A 19507-nucleotide genomic window follows, 5' to 3' on the forward strand; every position below is an offset into this window, starting at 1 on the left:
CACACACATATATTTATATATATATATATATATATATATATATATATTAACCAGTATAAATAAATAAATAATGTTATGAATAATATTATAGAATGTTAAGTAATTGTATTGACTACAATAGTTACTAGTCAATAAGATTTGTGTGAGTAGAGGTTGAGATTTGGAAAAATGCTACCAGATGTGTAGTCTCTGCGATTTACATTTTCTCTTCTCCAGACACTTTAGAGTAAAAGACAAAAAAATTTAAATAAAAAGAAGGAGAAAAATAATAAAGTTCGTTATGGATTTAATATGCCCCAAAGGACATTTGAAGATATGACAAAAGGCAGACATAATAAAAGGCAGCACTGTTTTGCCTCAGAGGATCTTGTCCCACATACATACTGGCATGGCAAAGAGGACTGTGTCAGTGCAGGTACTGCTGCTCATTGTACATGGCATCCTAGTGCCAGCTTCAGCACAAGTCTGCAGCCTGCTTGGTCAGCCTGCTTTACCTTCACTTTCTGCAGAAAGAGACATCAACATTGGGGCGATTTTCTCAATCCACAGAAATGCTCTACTAAAAATGCATAATTATACTTCCAAACCAGATCCAACAACATGCGCCAGGTCAGTATGATGATACTGATGAAAAAACAGCAAAAAAGGTTGTTAAATATAACTCTGATGATTCTTTGCAGAATGTAATACAGTTGATGCTTTTATTCACCACAGCTTAAACTTGCGCGAGTTTAAATTTGCTCAGACGCTGATTTTTGCCCTTGAGGAGATTAATAACAGCACACAGTTGTTGCCTGGTATTTCTTTGGGCTATAAGATATATGACTCATGTCGCTCTTTCACTCAAACAATCATCTCAGGCATGGCTTTAATGAACGGTTATGAAGACACTTTGAGTGATACATCCTGCCCTAGACCACCAGCTGTTCATGCCATTGTTGGAGATTCAGCATCCTCATCCACCATTGGCTTGGCCTCTGTAGTTGGTCCATTCAGCTTACCTGTTGTAAGAACTTACTTATCTGCTGCTGGTTAGTGTAATCAGAGTATGATGAACGTTTGGAACTTATACAGAACATATAGGCTTCAGATAAAATGTTGAACATTGAAAGAAACTGTTGTAAATATAGAAAGCAATGTATTGAACTGTGTAGATTATCATACTTACATAGTGGTACAAGAACTTGGTATAAGAACTGAAAAGTATTTTTGATGAACTATGTGGTTAACACATTATACACTGCTTCTTTATATTACAGATCAGTCATTTTGCCACATGTGCATGCTTGAGTGACAGAAAAAGGTATCCATCCTTCTTCAGAACAATACCCAGTGATTATTACCAAAGCAGAGCACTGGCTCAGCTTGTCAAGCACTTTGGCTGGACCTGGGTTGGGACAGTCAGGAGTCGCAATGACTATGGTAATAATGGAGTTGCAGTATTTGAGGAGGCTGCAAAAGAAGAGGGGGTTTGTATTGAATACTCAGAGGCCATATTAAACAATGATCCACAAGAACAGTTTCTGAAGACACTGGAGGTGATCAAAAAGGGCACTGCCAGGGTTGTGCTTGCTTTTATTGCATTAGGAGATTTTCTCCCCCTCCTGAAAGTAATTTTGCAACACAATATCACAGGGATACAGTGGGTTGGCAGTGAATCCTGGATCACTTCTCGAACTCTTGCAGAAACAAAGGAATACAGTTTCCTTTCTGGAGCTGTGGGTTTTGCTATAGCAAATGCCAATATTATGGGTCTGCGAGAGTTCCTAGTGAATGTGCACCCTGATCAAGAACCAAAAAATTTACTTTTAAAAGAATTTTGGGAAATAGTTTTTCAGTGCTCGTTCAGAAACATTGGCAGTGATGGCTGTACTGGTTCAGAGAGACTTGCAGAGCTGCAAAATGAATATACTGACATATCAGAGCTACGGATAGTAAATAAGGTGTACACTGCAGTCTATGCCGTCGCATATACACTACATAACATATTAAAAGACTTCAGATCCTCCAGCAACAGCAGCAAAATAGGATGGCTTATACCACAAATGGTAAATGAGGAGCACATAGTTTTATACTGAAACTACTTAATGTAGGACTAATGTTCCTGATGTTTCTTCTTAGGTGTTGAAGTATATGAGGGATGTGAGATTCACTGTTAAAACAGGTGAAGAAATCTTTTTTGATGAAAGTGGTGATCCAGTAGCACGATATGACCTTGTTAACTGGCAGCCTGCTGAGGATGGAAGTCTGCAATTTGAGCATGTGGGCCTCTATGACAGCTCACTGCCTTCAGAACATCTTCAAGTCAATCAGGAACACATACTATGGGCAGAGAAAAGTGGACAGGTACATTAATATTATAGAGTTAATTATTAATATCAAATAACTGCTTGAATCATACAATGCACAGTGACTGAAGAACAGTCAGTTGAATATGTGTGAAAGTGGTAAAAGTTATTATTTAAGATAAGTCATTTTACGAATTCAAATCATCATCATTGTGAGGTTTTATATGACAACTTATTTCATATAGTTGCCTGTGTCCGTGTGCAGTGAGAGCTGCCCCCCCGGCACTAGGAAGGCTGTGCAAAAAGGTCGACCTGTCTGCTGTTATGACTGTATTCCATGTGCAGAGGGAGAAATCAGTAATGGCACAGGTAAAATAGTACATGCGTGATAACTCTCATGAAATGATGTTAAGTGTAATATTGTCCTCTTTTTCAAGTGAATTTACAATGCACCTTTCATTCGCTAATATTTCTTTTTTATATATTGGAATAATTTCTTCACAGATTCTAGTGACTGCTTTCCTTGTGATTTGGAGTACTGGTCGAATGAAAGGAAAGACAGATGTGTATTAAAAGTGGTTGAATTCCTGTCTTATACAGAAATCATGGGGATGGTGTTCTGTATTTTTTCATTTATTGGAGTGTTATTAACAGCAATGGTATATTTTCTGTTTTATCTTCATAAAGAAACATCTATTGTAAGAGCCAACAACTCAGAGCTGAGCTTCCTGTTGCTTTTCTCGCTCTCACTGTGTTTTCTCTGTTCACTTACTTTTATTGGCCGGCCCACTGAATGGTCCTGTATGTTGCGTCACACAGCATTTGGTATCACTTTTGTCCTTTGTATCTCCTGTGTTCTCGGGAAAACAATAGTTGTGTTAATGGCCTTCAAGGCTACACTTCCAGGAAGTAATGTCATGAAATGGTTTGGGCCTGCACAACAACGACTCAGTGTTGTTTCCTTAACGTTAATACAAGTGATTATCTGTGTGCTTTGGTTAACAATATCCCCCCCTTTTCCATATATGAATTTGAGCTATTATAGAGAAAAGATCATCCTTGAATGTAACTTAGGTTCAGCTCTTGGTTTCTGGGCTGTTCTGGGTTATACTGGCCTGCTATCAATGATGTGTTTTGTTTTAGCTTTTCTTGCTCGGAAGCTCCCTGATAACTTCAATGAAGCCAAGTTCATCACATTCAGTATGCTCATATTCTGTGCTGTCTGGCTCATATTTATTCCAGCTTATGTCAGTTCTCCTGGAAAATTTACTGTAGCTGTGCAGATATTTGCTATATTAGCATCAAGTTTTGGTTTACTATTTTGCATATTTGCTCCAAAATGTTACATAATTTTGTTAAAACCAGAAAAAAACACAAAGAAACAAATGATGATGAAATAGTCATCTACAGTTCTTTAAGCTTAGCAATACTCATGCAGTGGGAAAAAAGCCTTTGCTTTCTGAGAACTGAACTTGAAGAAAACAACATATAATATCTGAAAGTCTTCTGTTTGTAAACAATAAACAGAATACCCTTAAGCAAAATCACAGACTTTGTGCTTTTGCATACTGTGAATGGCTTTCATAAAAATGGGAAAGGGTTCAACATTGCTGCTTAAACTCACAGAAATAATACATTTCTGTCCTTGGAAATGATAGGTTCCCATGTTATCATGAGTAATGAATGGCAGTGCTACTGTTAAGTCTTTCTGACTCTTCTGGGTCAGCACTCTCAATGTCCATCTCCATGAAAGCCATAATCTTGACCTGCATTGTTTGTCCTAATCAAAACTAAATGGGGGGCATTTACTTAACAAGAAATGGAAATTTGTTGCCGACATACAGTTTAGCACTGTTGCTCTTTGGGGATCCACGCAGAGTTCAATCCCCTCCCCCTTTCTCCCACTCTTCCTATCTGAGTACTGTCCTATCATAATAAAGGCAAAAATGCATAAATTAAATCTTAAAAAAGAAAAAAAAAAAGAAAATGTATGTACACAGGTTTAAACCTTTTATGTGCATGTTATGTTTTATTAAATGCAATCAAATTATTCTAAAGTCATTAAAACAGTGTTGTTTTCATATGTTTTCTTTTTTTTCTATACTTTTCCACACCTGAAAAATACTCAAACCAAATTCCATACTTTTCCATACTTGTAGGAACCCTGCTCTCGCTTGGCTGGCTAAATGCATAAAAGTGACCAGCTGGATAAAAACTGATGCAAATAAATGGTAACAATCATGACATTAAATGTTTGAGTCAGACTTGCAAGTATTTTTATCACATTTTTTAATCGCTTGAGGTGAAACAAAATCTTTGTTCATGCCATGTTGTTATTACCGTAATTTTGAGATGACAACATGTCAAGTTCTACTTGGAGTTGAATTATGTGTTTCTATGGCAATACGATCAACGTTAAGTCTTTACTTGCATGCATAACTCATAATTACAACTTGTAAGCTGGGAATGTTCTGAGAAATATGACTTGGACCACATGACGTGACTGCTATACCACCTGACTGCCACCAGCTTGAAGTGGTATGGTGCAGACTGATCAGCAGTTCTGGGTCTAAAGCCTTCTACAGACTGCACAATTTTAGCAATCCTATAAAATCATTGCAAATCACACTGCAACATGGATCTAATAAACTTGGGTATGGCATGCATGTAGACTATATGATGATAACACCTAGTGCAGTGATTCTCAACCCGCGGGGCTGCATGCGCATCCACACAATTCATTTTAGTTTTTACATTAAGTTAAAAATGTACTAAACAAATATAATCTATAATGTTTTTATGTAAAATAATTTTGTTTTTCATATATTCTTTTCAGACATGAGCAGACCTGTACTCACGTAATTAACGTTACACATTTAACGAACACTTACAAGCGCGCACTTTGGCAGAATTCAATTCAGCAGCAATAGTTCGGTAAATTTAAGCATCAGAATGGACAAATTTGTTATTAAGGGAGAAAAACTAAATGTGGAAAATGCCAGCGAAGGAACACATTCAAACAAGAATAGTTGCAGTATCAGCATTGAAGGTAGGAGAGTGCTGGACTTTCGGTTTGCCCCGCCACTCACTTGAAGATGTTCAGGCAAAAGGAAACACCCATACTATGCAGCAATCACCCTTAATTGCAGAAATGTGGCTAAAAATCTCTGGAGAGAACCTCAGATTATTACATTTGAAAGTGCTTTCCATATTTGGATCAACATAGGCTACATTTGTGAATGCACATTTTCTGCAATGTCGCGCATCTTACAGACTACAAATTACAATCACAACTTCATTGTGCTGTTACTCCTTTCCGGTCAGCACCTCACAGCATCAGGTGCTTATTAATGGTGAGTAGAATTATTTATTTATCTATTTCAATGTATGTAATCAATTAGATATAATAATATTTAGGCTATAATATTATACATTTGGTTGGTTTGTATTGGTGATGTAATATGTAAATGATATGTGTGCAGCCCGTGAGACTTGCACTTGGACCATAGTGTGGCCTAGTGGAAAAAAAGGTTGAGAACCACTGACCTAGTGACTTGTAGTTAACATTGAAGAATAAAATGTCATCAGCATGCGCTGACCACAACCAATCACAGTTTGGCAGTTGTACTTTTAATGTGTGCTGAGAAAAAAGAGGAAGCTGTGAAAGAGAAAGGGAAAAGAGTTTGAAGTAAGGAGTTTTAAGTTTTAGTGCCAAGTCACATTGATCAACACAACATTTCATGTTGAACCAAATCAAATTCGTCTTGGTGTGAGGAGGCCTTTACACTTAAAACTTTGTGAGTAGTTTTCATCTTTAAATTCAGTGACAAATTCAATTAAATAAGGCAACAAACCAGATGCAAGTCAGATGTTGTGGGTGCAGCTAGCTGGAAAATCTTTGGCAATGCAGGGACTGCAATGGGCTGTTCCGGACATAATCCAGAAAGTCCAGTGACATTAGTCCAGAATAGAAACGGCAAGGTAATCCAAACAGGAGCAGGAAACAGAACACAGGAACACAGTACCGCCGTTCCCTATACGCGGAGTACACAGTTTGCGTAGGGCACCAACTCCCGGGGGGGCACCATCCCAGTTGCTCAAAAAAAAATTCCCGCATCCGTGCTCGCGGCCGCTCGCACCTCATGTTTGAGGCTGAATGCAAATTATCATAATTGATGGACAACTATGCCAGTGAAAAGACATGCATCATGCATCACTTTCAGGCACATTCATAAGCCTGTGAAACTTTTTTGGCTGTTGACGTTTTCAAAGTCGTTCGAATTTCACCACCACCAACGAATCTAATATTCTCTCTGAGTTTCCATGTTCGCTTACGGAAATTATATATATATAATTATATCAAAAATCATGGTTCTTGTAGTCATGGTAACCGCAAATTAACCATGGTTTTGTTACTTCAAATAATAATTTACAAAGAAATATTAAGATGATAATTTTTTGTGGTTATAAAAACAGACCTAAGCCAACAATAGCCTTTCAAATGGCTTAACATGCATTATATAAAAACAATGAGGCATTAATGATTGGTTAATTAATAATTATATGGTTTCATCGAATAATACTGTTAAAATGCATAATATAGGCTAATACAAAATAAACAATTTATGTACATTACATGTTATTACAAATGCCTGCAAATGGAGCCAAAGTCCATGCAATTGCTGCTGCTATACTTACAGGACAATCAAATCCTTGTTTAATAGGATATTGACCACACATTTAATTAAACTATCCACTTAATCTTTCATTTTTGGCCACCTTTTTGCTATATATAAGATGACACAGCCTCTATAATTTCTTCAACAAAAAACATGTGGACATAACAACCCTTGCAAAAATTAACCATGGTTTTATGATAGTAAAACTGCTTAATTTTCTTTTGCATGATTTCTGAATGCTTCAGACTATAAAATCAATCAGACAACTGTATTAATAAAATCATAGCCATAGGTAACTGTCTAGATTTGTAATTTGTAAATAATACAATTTATTTATTTATTTACTTTTATATTTTATTAGAGTTCTATTTTTTTTTTACTTCCATAATATTTGAGGGAGGGGGCCACAATAATACAATCCTTCTTAGGGCACCCATTTGACCTGCAGGAACAGTACAGCTGAGGAAAAATTGCACAAAAAACAATGCACAAAAGAACCACAATGAGCTGACAAAGACAGAAGAAATATAGCCACTCTAAATAGAGGAGCTGATGAGCAACAGCTGGTTCTGATCAGCTCATCAGCGACACTGTATTGCTCAGCAAAAATATTCCTAACCACCCACGGTACATACTGTGGTATTCTCACAGTGCACCAAACACCCATGCCCAAATAATGAATCAAATAGTAAATCAGAGTGTCAGCTTCCGATAAATGCACAGCATCACTATAAATGCACATAATAACTATGCAATTATGTAAACATAATGAACTGAAATAAATGCACTTGTTTCTATTACTCAAAAATGCATTAGTCGAGTCACCTTGAATTTTATTTCTGTAATGATCCTGTTCATTTACCATGCATTCTGCTTGGTTCTGTGTGCCATAGAACACCAAGTGAATGGGAATAGGAGAGGTGATATGACCAAAATCTTATAGTACATCACAGGGCTGGAGTGGGACTCATTTTCAGCCCTGGAGTTTCATGCCTTAGACCGGCCCACTTTTAAAAAAAAAAGATTTCATCTATTATTCGCTCGCTTATCTCCTACAACTGAGGTTTTTGTTTTTTTGAGCAAGGTGCCACTGTCAGGGGAGTCAAAAGATAATTACATCATCATTAGGGCTGCCAATTAACTTCATAAATGAAAAATAAGGTCTAATTGTGATTCTTTATCTTTTATTCTTTAAGAAAATAGTGTTTATTCTTGTAGAAAATAAGTGACAGAATAAGGGGCGATCCAAATATTTGTACTGTACAATAATGTAGGCCTATATCTGCCTGCAGTTAAAAAGTTCTCTGAAATAATCACATTTGTTTTGCTTAACCCATTTATGTACAATTATTCTAAAAAAATTTTTTAATGTCATACAATTATTACAATTATATTAAATTTTACCATTATAGAATTGTGACTTTACAAGGGTAGTAATTTAGGAGGTGAAAATACTGTGAAATTACAAATGGCATGGAATTTTAAAGCATAACAACTGAAGGTCTACGAAACATCAGTCAATAAAGCATTTTTTTAAACAATGACACTTAAAGTTTTGAACTAAAATATTATTTCAACCATATAGCCTGTGAATGAATAAAAATGCATACTTTTCAATGAAAGAACACTTAAGAGTGTAGGTTGCTTCTGGTGCTTCAATTTTACTTCAATATAATGAGGTCCAAGTTTAAGAATAGCCTACATTAGGTTTTTTTTTTCTCCATGTATTTTTCTCTCTCTATTTAACAGCATTATCTTACAATTAAATATGTCTTCGTTCAGGTAGACTGAATGTTTTCCTGCCTTGCTAAATGTTGGGCTCATGATCAATAAGTTGCATTCGCCCAAACTGATTTTGTAAAATCAAAACGCGGACAGTGAACCTGGGTGCAGCCAGCAGAGGATTCAGCTTGGTCTTAAAGCCATCCTCAAATGCCTACGTTCACTAATAACAATGATTTTCGCAAAGAGAATGATTAATTATCAATTGAGAGTTTGTTATTTTTATGCTCTGGTGAAAATAATAATATGGGCTGCGAGAAAATAATAAATAAAAAGAGTAGGGCTGCTGTGAGTGCAGGCAGCATATTTCAACCCAGTAGCATGACAACACACCGGCTCTCGCGGCCAAGAAACAGACCGGCCCACCGGGAATTAGCCAATCCGGGCCTGGTACATCATGATATACAGTGGTGTGAAAAAGTGTTGGCCCCCTTCCTGATTTCTTATTTTTTTTGCATGTTTGTCACCCTTTAATGTTTCAGATCATCAAACAAATTTAAATATTAGTCAAAGATAACACAAGTAAACACAACATGCAGTTTTTAAATGAAGGTTTTTATTATTAAGGGAAAACAAAATCCAAAGCTACATGGCCCTGTGTGAAGAATGTGGCTGAATTACAACAATTCTGCATAGATGAGTGGACCCAAATTCCTCCACAGCACTGTAACAGACTCATTGCAAGTTATCGGAAACGCTTGATTGCAGTTGTTGCTTCTAAGTTGGCCCAACCAGTTATTAGGTTTAGGGGGCAAACACTTTTTCACACAGGGCCATGTAGTTTTGGATTTTGTTTTGGATAATGAAAAACCTTCATTTAAAAAAGCATGTTGTGTTCACTTGTGTTATCTTTTACTAATATTTAAATTTGTTTGATGATCTGAAACATTAAAGTGTGACAAACATGCAAAAAAAAAAGAAATCAGGAAGGGGGCCTACACTTTTTCACACCACTGTACAAAATTAACAGTGCCCCTATATACAGAATTTCATGCAAAATCACTTGCATCATAATAACGTCCCTAAAGGCACTGAAAGATACAATAAAAAGGCAGAACTTTTCCTGTTTTGCCTCAGAGGTTCTTGCTCTGCACACTTATTGGCATGGTAAACAGAACTGTGTCACTGCTGCTAATGCTGGATGTACATGACATCTGTGTGCCAGCCTCGGAACAAGTCTGCAGACTGTTTGGTCAGCCTGCTCTTCCTGTACTTTCCACTGAAAGAGACATCAACATTGGAGTGATTTTCATAATCCACAGAAGTACTCTGCTAAAGATGCATCTTTTCACTTCCAAACCAGAGCCAACAACATCTGTCAGGTCTGTGATATCTCTTTGAGAACAAGCATTATGAATACTGAACTATACTTTACATAAATATTTGCTTTATTTTCACAGTTTGAGCTTGTGTGAGTTTAAAGTTGCTCAGATGCTGATTTTTTTTTTTTTTTGCAATTGAGGAGATTAATAACAACACTCAGTTTTTGCCTAGTGTTTCTTTGAGCTATAAAATATATGATTCTAAAAAAAAAGTTTCATTTGGACATTCTGCTGCTGAGAAATAGCTTATAAAAATGTAAGAAAAATGTGTGTGCTCAAGGGAAATTTTTCATATCTGTCTAATTTGACATTCGATACCTCAGGACTAGGGTGGAGTGGGACTCATTTTCAGCCCTGGAGTTTCATGCCATAGACCAGCCCACTTTGTTTAGTTTTTTTTGGTTTTGTTTTTTTTTTGTACTGGCATTTTCAGTGTGGCCTTTTCATTTTCTATTATCCATTTTTTTATCTATTGTTTTTTTGCTCACCAACACATTCTCACTTTCAAGACGTCAAAAACTGCTGAACGGTCAAGCACCTTTACCACTGACTATGTTTACATGGAGATCAGTAATCTAATAATTGACCTTATTCTAAATAAGACAATATTATGAATAAAGTGTTTACATGAGTTGCTTTTAGAATATTCCTTTCATGTTCCCATTTTACATGTCATAGTACATAGATCGATTAATGGCACACGTCATTACATCCCCACGTGACGCCATCTGACGTCCCCTTCAGAATTTCATGTATAAACATATAGTTTGTCTTTGTGATGATGCCATATACAGTTTTGGGTGTTTCATTTTTAATTTAATGAAAGCTTCAAGTGCAGTTAATTATTTGTACGTGCATACAGACGGCGGCGGTATTGAAGCTCTTTTATTTGCCATCAAAAGGTTGACCACTGCTGTGTATGTATCCTGTCTCAAAATGCGGTGAAAAGTCCTTCACAATGGTAATAATCCGATCAAGGTGTGTACATGTCTATACTGCACTTCAATAATGCGACTAAAATAGGAATTCTCAACATTCGATTTGTGTTTACCTCGAGTACGACTTTAGCCGGATTAAGGTAATCAAAAATCTCGGGTTTACATGGTCGATTCTTAATCAGAGTATTGTCTTAATCGTGTTAAAATCTGAATATTATTGTCCATGTAAAACGTACTCACTGTGAAGATGCAAAGGTACCTCTTGACATCACTATATCGATAAACTAGGACCTACATTGCTTTCAATTGGAAACTTTTAGCATCAATACACAGACGCGAAGGACATGAGATGTTTTTGGCTATGAAATCACGTTCAAGAATCTCATTCAGCACATGTTGTGATATTTGCCATCAGTTTACCTGTGAAAATGAGTGTGACTAAAACAGTTTTGATCTTAAGTTTTTAAAAACTGCACCTTCTGCTTTTTTTTTTTTTTTAGATAAAAGCAGACTAGTGTTATAAAAGTGGTTTAGTTGATATAAAAAGCCATTTACATTATTTAATTGTTTTGTAAATGGTGGGGTAAATGCAGGAAATGTTCTTTGAATTGTGTGTAATAAGTAGATGTTTAATAGCTGATTGGCTTGAAGCAAGGCCTTACACTGCACAGACTAAAACACATTTGTGTTTTAAGATGGAAGCAAGGGAAGGCATGGACTTTCGAGAAAGATTTTAGAAGAAAAAGACACATTTAGTGCAGCAATATATACTAGAGCAATAGATACTATAGAGGTAAAAAAAAAACTCAAGTCTCTGAGAACAACACATGGTAATGGGTCTCTCATGAGCAAGTTCTGTGCCTCTGCAACTTTTTCTTAATTCTTGCATAATGAAATTTGTATTGCAGTATTGTACCAATTTTACTTTGTAGTTTGTACAGATGATATCATCAGGCAAATGAGGGGTTTTGACCAAGTGATGCTCTTGAAAAGAAGTGAAAGAAGAGGATGCTGTAAATTGTCTTCAAAGAAAAAGCAGACTGTCCATTAAACAGCTTCATTTGAATTGTTTGTGTTTTTTGTTTTACTTTGACCAAGACTGGGAAATGTCTGAAAATGGGATGTTAGGACTTTATCCTCTGGCTGAGAAAAGGCTACACTGCATCAGTGATCACATGTCTTCCGTTCATCGGTTGTACAGTAGGGTGCTGGATATCAATCATAAACTGTTTACAGATGTGGGAAAAGAAGATCATGATAGGGAAATGGACCGGGAAGAGCAAGGAACCAGTTTAGATGCGATGATAAGGAATCATTATTTCCAGAACAGTGTCAAATGTATTATCTGTATCATATGATCTGTACCATAGTTGACTGGATGGGATTGTGTGGCACTAAGGACATTTGTGTGGCTTCAGCTGCAGTAAACTGACTAATATATGATGTTAATTTGTATTTTTGATAATCCGTTTTAATTTTTATTGAATCTCATTTGTCTTGATGCTGCTTTATCAACTTTATACTGTATCCTCCAATAAAATGAATAATATGGTGAATATTGTGTATTGAAAATGCTTGGTAAATACATAATTTTACAGATAGGCTCATATTAGTTTATTTTATGCTTGAAAAATACATAAAATTTCATGTTAATTATTAACATATTATTATAAGACATTAACATTTTTGACCAGATTAATGACATCTGAGACAATAAAACCAAAAAGTTATTATTATATATATTTAGTGACAAATATGCCAATTTTGGTCAAATAAAGGAAATACTTTTGCATTTCAACATGCTGCCATGGGCTTTATACAAACACTTAAGGCATAACTGAGAATGTACAAGGAATGATCAACATGGATCTTGCATTAAAACCAAGAGCATGCACATTACTGATGTCCAGCACACGAGGAGCAATATAAGGCGGTGAGAAAATTTTTACACTGATTTTCGCTATCTAATTTTTTTATATTATGATTAGAATTTGTCCTTGTGTAAGAGTAATAGTGAAGTATCACAATGTGAATAAATTGTGGTCCTAATTACTGCTTAACAGTGGAGAATGGATAATGGCAAGTTGTTACAAGGTCATCCATTATATTTATTGGTGTTTATCTCAAAAATAAAAGAAACAATATATTATTATTATTATTGTTATTATTATTAATAATATTGCATTTCTTTCGCATTTTTCTATATTTCATCAGATGACTTCACAATGTTCTGTGAAAAGCTAATGGGGCATGATGAAAGAATAGAAAAGGGTGGAATGTGAAAACTGTCAGATATAAATGTGACTCAACTCAGTTTGTTGTCCATGAAGAAGAGAATACGTATATGTAGGTGTTACTTCCCTTCTACCCCCAGTAGTGCCCCTGGAATAGCCAAAAAATTCACATTTCAAATGGCTGTAAATCAAAGTCTGATTAGCGTATCAAAGAGAAAATTGCCAGAATTACTACTTATGCTATGTTGATTAAATAATGTTGGGCACAGTTTTCAGAAATATATGGAAATGTGGCATAAAGTCATTTTAAATATTGTTCACTGTAAAATACCAAATTTCAGCCTGCATTTTAAATATGTCATAGAGGTTTGCACAATGAACATATTTACATAGCCAGTTTTCCATTAAAGATAGTATTTATTTAATTTAATTAATAAAAAGTTGTAAACTACATTACCCATAAGCCTTTGTTATTCTGTCAATGGAACAGGAAACATATTTGTAGTTCAATGAAGTTATGCTTAGGGTTAGGGTTAGGATCTCAGTAAAGGAGTAATTTCTCTCAACATAGCAACACTTCATTGTTCACTTAATATAATACTAATATGATAATAACAAATAAAAAAACATACTTTTGTAACTAGGGATAGGCCAGTATCAGATTTTCATGTTGCGATTAATTGCTATTGCTCTTATCACGGTATACAGTATTATCACGATGTTGAAATTTAGTTGCAAAAAAGTGGTCATAATACAGTATAACAGGTTTAATAACTTTTTTCTTATAATAAAATTACTGAACATTTAAATACAACAAAGCAATACACAAAACATTTATAAAGTTAAACATTTTACATCGATTAAAGTGCAAAAAATTATAAAGACCAACAGGTATTGCTTTATAATAAGATCTCATTAGGAAAGGGAAAAAAAGGAAAGAACATGACATCCCATACTTGGAATTTGTGCTCTTCATTTAACCCATCCAAGTCCACACACACATCAGTGAGTAGTGAACACACACACACAGAGCAGTAGCACTCAGGGAGCAGTTGGGGGTTTGGTGCCTTGCTCAAGGCTCTCTATTGAGGGTGGAGAGGGTGCTGGATATTCACTCCCTCCACCTACAATCCCTGCCAGACCTGAGACTCAAACCCACAACCTTTGGGATGTAAGTCCGACTCTCTATCCATCAGGCCATGACTGCCCCAGAATGTTAGTTGACATTCTGAATGAGCAATAGCTATATTTGATACAGAAGTTAGTAATCTTTGTAAAAAAAAAAAATAGGCTGCAACTCAGTTCATGTTAGCTCATTGAATAACACAGTTGTAACTTTTGATTTTACCAATGTGTTATTAAAGGGGTACGCCAACCCAAAATGAAAATTTTGTCATTAATCACTTACCCCCATGTCGTTCCAAACCTGTAAAAGCTTTGTTCGTTTTTGGAACACAATTTAAGATATTTTGGATGATCCGTTTAAGTGCATATGGAAGATTAGAGGTGATTGTATATCATGGAAATGGCAGAAGTCTGTCGGGGAAACATGGGCTCTGAGTCTATACCGTGGACTTTACATATATGGGAACCACTTAGGCCTCTACATATGGAACCCAGCCCTCTACTGGTTCTCACGGATTCAGCGAGTGAGGGCCTGGCGCCGGACGTTCCGCCACGTCTGGCTGCCGAGGGGATGGAGAGGCTCGACAGGGCCTACAGTACAGACACTCTGGAGCAGTTTTAGCAAGTCGACACTAAACTGGGGCCTCTCAGCGCCTCTACCCGTTAGAGGTGAGAACACAGGAGGATACCGGCTCCACACGAAGGCTATAGAATCTAGCGAACATGTTGGGTGTCGCCCAGCCCGCAGCTCTACAAATATCTGTCAGCGAGGCACCACGAGCCAGCGCCCAGGAGGATGCAACACTCCTAGTAAAGTAAGCTCGCAACCTGAGTGGACAGGGCACAGCCTGTGCCTGATAAGCCAGGGTGATGGCATCCACAATCCAGTTGGCCATCCTCTGCTTAGAGACGGCATTCCCCTTCTGCCGGCCTCCGTATCAGACAAAGAGCTGGTCTGAGGTCCTAAAGCTTTGTGTCCGGTCTACGTAGCATCTCAAGGCTCGGACGGGACAGAGCAAAGCTAGGGCTGGGTTTGCCTCCTCTGGGGGCAGCGCTTGCAGGCTCACCACCTGATCCCTGAAGGGTTAGTGGGAACCTTGGGCACATAGCCAGGCTGGGGCCTCAGGATTACCTGGGAGTCAGCCGGCCCAAACTCTAGGCACGAGTCATCGACCGAAAATGCGTGCTGGTCCCCTACCCTCTTGATGGAGGCCAATGCAAGCAGGAGCAGAGTTTTCATTGAAAGAAACTTTAGCTCGACTGACTGCAAAGGCTCATATGGGCCCTGCTGTAGTGCTTTGAGCACTAGATACAGGTCCCAAGAGGTATAGAGGAGGGCATGGGAGGATTTAACCTTCTCGCCCCCCTAAGGAACCTGATGACCAGATCATGCTTCCCTACCGACTTCCCTTCCACGGGGTCAAGGTTAGCAGCAATCGCAGCAACATAGACTTTAAAGGTGGAGAGAAACAGCCTTCGCTCCAACCCTTGCTGCAAAAAGGAAAGCACAACCCCGATTGGTTATCTCCGGGTGTCTTCCCGATGAGAAGAACACCACTCAACTAACAGGTTCCACTTCAAGGCGTAAACGTGTCTCGTAGACGGTGCTCTCGCCGAAGTGATGGTGTCAACTACCTCTTGGGGTAGGTCACCAAGAACCTCCGCATCCCGTCCAGGGACCAGACATGAAGTTTCCAGAGGTCTGAACACGGGTGCCACAGGGTGCCCCGTCTCTGAGTCAGTAGATCCTTCCTCAGGGGAATCTGCCAGGGAGGGGCTGTCACGAGGAGCATTAGTTCGGGGAACCAGGTCCGAGTGGGCCAATATGGTGCCACAATCTGGACCTGCTCCTCGTCCTCCCTGACCTTGTACAGTGTCTGTGCGAGAAGGCTCACTGGGGGAAACGCATACTTGCGCAGGCCCTGCGGCCAGCTGTGTGCCACTGTTCCCTCAGTCAGGGAGTAGAACATCTGGCAGTGAGAGGTTTCTGGAGAGGCAAACAGGTCTACCTGAGCCGCTCCGAAACGTCTCCAAAACAGCTGGACTGTCTGTGCATGGAGTCTCCATTCTCCCAGGAGCGTGGCTTGTGACCCCTCGTCGGCCGTACGGTTGAGCAGACCCAGCATGTGAATGGCACGAAGTGACCTCAGAACCTTCTGACTCCAAATGAGGAGGTGGTGGGTGAGTTGTGACATGCGACGGGAGCGCAGACCACCTTGTCGGTTGATGTAAGCAACGGTCGCCGTGTTGTCCATTCAGACCAGCACGTGCTTGCCACGAAGCACCCTTTGAGATGGTTCAAGGCAAGGCGCACTGCTAACAACTCTGGGCAATTTATATGCCAGTGCAGTTGGTGGCCCGACCATACCCCCGACACTGCGTACCCATTGTATGTGGCCCCCCCAGCCGGTGGTAGAGGCATCCGTGTAAACAGCATGCCTGGAGACCTGTTCTAGGGGCACTCCTGCCCGGAGGAGCGGTCTCATATAAAGCAGCCCCAGCGAGCCTCTGAAATAGTTTCAGTGGGACCGCTGTCCTGCCCTTGAACAAATTCAAGTAGTTCAGCACTGACTGCGCACGTTCCTCTGTGAGGCGTGCTGTCTGTTCGACCGAATCCAACTCCATACCGAGAAAAGAGATCCTCTGCGTCAGGGAGAGTTTGCTCTTTTCCCAGTTGACCTGAAGGCCCAACCGGCTGAGGTGCGAAAGTGTGCACACAACTGATGCTGAGACTGAGCTAGTATGAGCCAGTCATTGAGGTAGTTGGGAATGTGAATGCCCTGTTCTCTCAGGGGAACAAGAGCTGCCTTCGCAAGTTACGTGAAGACACGGGGCGACAGGGACAGCCCGGAGGGCAGGACCTCATACTGATATGCTCGTCCTTCGAGCGCGAACAGCAGAAATGGTCTGCGTCATGGAAGGATCGACACATGAAAGTATGCATCCTTCAGGTCGATTGCTGCAAACCAATCTCAAGGACAGATGCACCCGAAGATGTGTTTCTACGTCAACATTTTGAACGGTAACCGGCGAAGGGCCTGGTTCAAGACACACAGATCCAAGATTGGTCGTAATCCACCGCCTTTCTCGGGTACAATGAAGTAAGACCTATAAAACCCTGTATTCATATCGGCTGAAGGGACCGGCTTTATTGCATCCTTCGCCAGAAGGACTGCGATCTCTGCATGCAAGACAGGAGCATCAGCCGCCTTCACTGTCGTGAAGCGGATGCCACTGAACTTGGGGGGATGCTGGGTGAACTGATTTGCATAGCCGAGGCTGATGGTCCGCAGAAGCCAATGAGATGGGTTGGGTAGCGCTAGCCAGGCAGCCAGATACCGTGCAAGCGGGACCAGCGGAACCACCACCGTACCCGCAGTGGGGCAGCAAGGTAGAACACAGGGACCAAACTCGGGCGGCTTGTGAGCGGATCGAAGAGATGCAACGCTTACCTGGTTCCACAGTTTGGCAGAGGGCACGTGAGTAGGGCCTTTGTTGATGCTCTCGAACCACCCGCTGCTGGCGATGGAGGAGGATGAATGTGGTCCGGTGCTGGTCCGACCGCAACTCTCCGTGCCCTCCTGGGACCCAGGGACAGAGAAAACCGCTCTCTCGTCGAGATTTTCCAGATTCTCCACCCGACCCTCTTCCGGGGGAGGGAGAGGTGCCTTCACCATCCCCCAAAGAGCAGCTTCCTCCCTCTCTGGGTTACCCGTCCCGGGGCCTCTTGCTCTAGAGGTGCCTTCACGATCCCCCAAAGAGCAGCTTCCTCCCTCTCTGGGTTACCCGTCCCGGGGCCTCTTGCTCTTTCGCTCACCGCCAGGTTTGACGGGGGCCTGGATGGGTGGGGCAGCCTGCCTACGCCCAGTTCCATGGCGCCGCTTGCTGGAGGCTGATGTGGATGCGGCGTGGGAGCAGGGGCGGACGCAGAGGGCCGCCCTTGGCGACGAGCAAGCTGGGGCGCTGCGGCCGGTGGACGAGTGGAGGCAGCAGCTGCCCGACGGGGCAGGGTGTGATGACCCACCTCAGTCTGCTTCTGTGTAGCTCTCGACCGCGTCGCCGAAGAGGCCGGTCTGGGACACAAGGGCATTAAGGAACCGAACTTTATCGGTGTCCCTCATATCAACCAGACACACCCAGAGATGGCGCTCCTGGACCACAAGCGTGGACATTGCATGACCCAGAGAACTCGCGGTGACCTTCGTTGCTTGGAGCTCGCGAGGTCAGTAGTGGTTCGGAGCTCTTTCAGAACTTCCGGATCATGACCACCCTCGTGAAATTATTTTAAACATGATTACATGCTAACAGGACTGTTATCAGTAGTGTAATTGTTATGAACCTAAGTCATTTGCTCATTGTTTCCATTCTGCCCTCTTGTGTTTTCTCTGTGTATGTGTATGTTTGTGTTTCAGATGGGCGGTTCCTTGAGATAATTCGTTAGAGGCTGCGATTGGTTCTCCTCCATACCTGACCCAGATATAAGGACTGCCCCAAACACTCAATCGGGGACATGATTGTGCCATCGTGTGTGATTCTGTAGTTTGCCTTTGTGCCTTGCCGTCGTTCGCTTAAGTCTTTGAGTGTCTTACCAGAGAGATAGTCTGTGGGTGTTTGATTGTGATTGAAATTCTGTGATGTTTTTGTTTCCATTCTGTGATATTCCTTGTTAACTTGACCCATGCCTGATTGACTACGATTTTGGATTCTGAATGTGAATTGTTGGCTGTTAACTTGTGTATATATCTTTTGTAATTGTTGTAAATAAGTTTTGGCAAATTGAGGGATGTAGGGGGTTAGACGCCATTTTTTTTTAAACCTCTTGTCACGTTGTTTTTGGTTTAGGGAGGCAGGTAAGTTGAAACTGTATGTTTGTTTTCTTTAATTTTGATTTAGGAAGTGTAGAGTGTTAATAAAAAGGATAATTTTTGTTTGTTATTTTGGCCTTGTCTGCCCCTGACGCTAAACCCTTATTTGTCAATAAATTATTGTTGTTCAGCATCTCTCTGGTATTGAGGCTCTCTTCCTTTTTCCTGTTACGGCTGACCCCTAGCGGTCGTAACACCCTGGAAAAAAGATCCCATAAACTGAAAATATGTTTGTTGTGGAGACTTTTCAGCAAAATATCATATATATATTTAT

General features: G+C 40.0%; 1 protein-coding gene across 1 annotated transcript; it reads left to right on the forward strand.

Moving 5' to 3' along the window:
• The first annotated feature begins 388 nt into the window (after positions 1-388).
• LOC107564262 (extracellular calcium-sensing receptor-like) lies at positions 389-18809 on the forward strand. The gene is made up of 8 exons (XM_016249294.1): positions 389-479; positions 681-1006; positions 1260-2048; positions 2122-2346; positions 2534-2657; positions 2793-3006; positions 4260-4276; positions 18781-18809. The coding sequence occupies exons 1-8, from the start codon at positions 389-391 to the stop codon at positions 18807-18809; spliced, it is 1815 nt and encodes a 604-aa protein (XP_016104780.1).
• The last annotated feature ends 698 nt before the right edge of the window (positions 18810-19507 follow it).

The sequence above is a fragment of the Sinocyclocheilus grahami genome, unplaced genomic scaffold, assembly GCF_001515645.1.
Source record: "Sinocyclocheilus grahami isolate Dianchi unplaced genomic scaffold, SAMN03320097.WGS_v1.1 scaffold920.1, whole genome shotgun sequence".
NCBI lineage: Eukaryota > Metazoa > Chordata > Actinopteri > Cypriniformes > Cyprinidae > Sinocyclocheilus > Sinocyclocheilus grahami.

What these genes read in the sequence shown, in the direction of transcription:
- LOC107564262 (XM_016249294.1), top strand. Translation starts at nt 389, where the DNA reads ATGGCAAAGAGGACTGTGTCAGTGCAGGTACTGCTGCTCATTGTACAT. An exon ending in GTCCATTCAGCTTACCTGTT is followed by an intron (nt 1,007 to 1,259) that starts GTAAGAACTTAC and finishes TTTATATTACAG; the next exon opens with ATCAGTCATTTTGCCACATG. An exon ending in AGAAATCAGTAATGGCACAG is followed by an intron (nt 2,658 to 2,792) that starts GTAAAATAGTAC and finishes ATTTCTTCACAG; the next exon opens with ATTCTAGTGACTGCTTTCCT.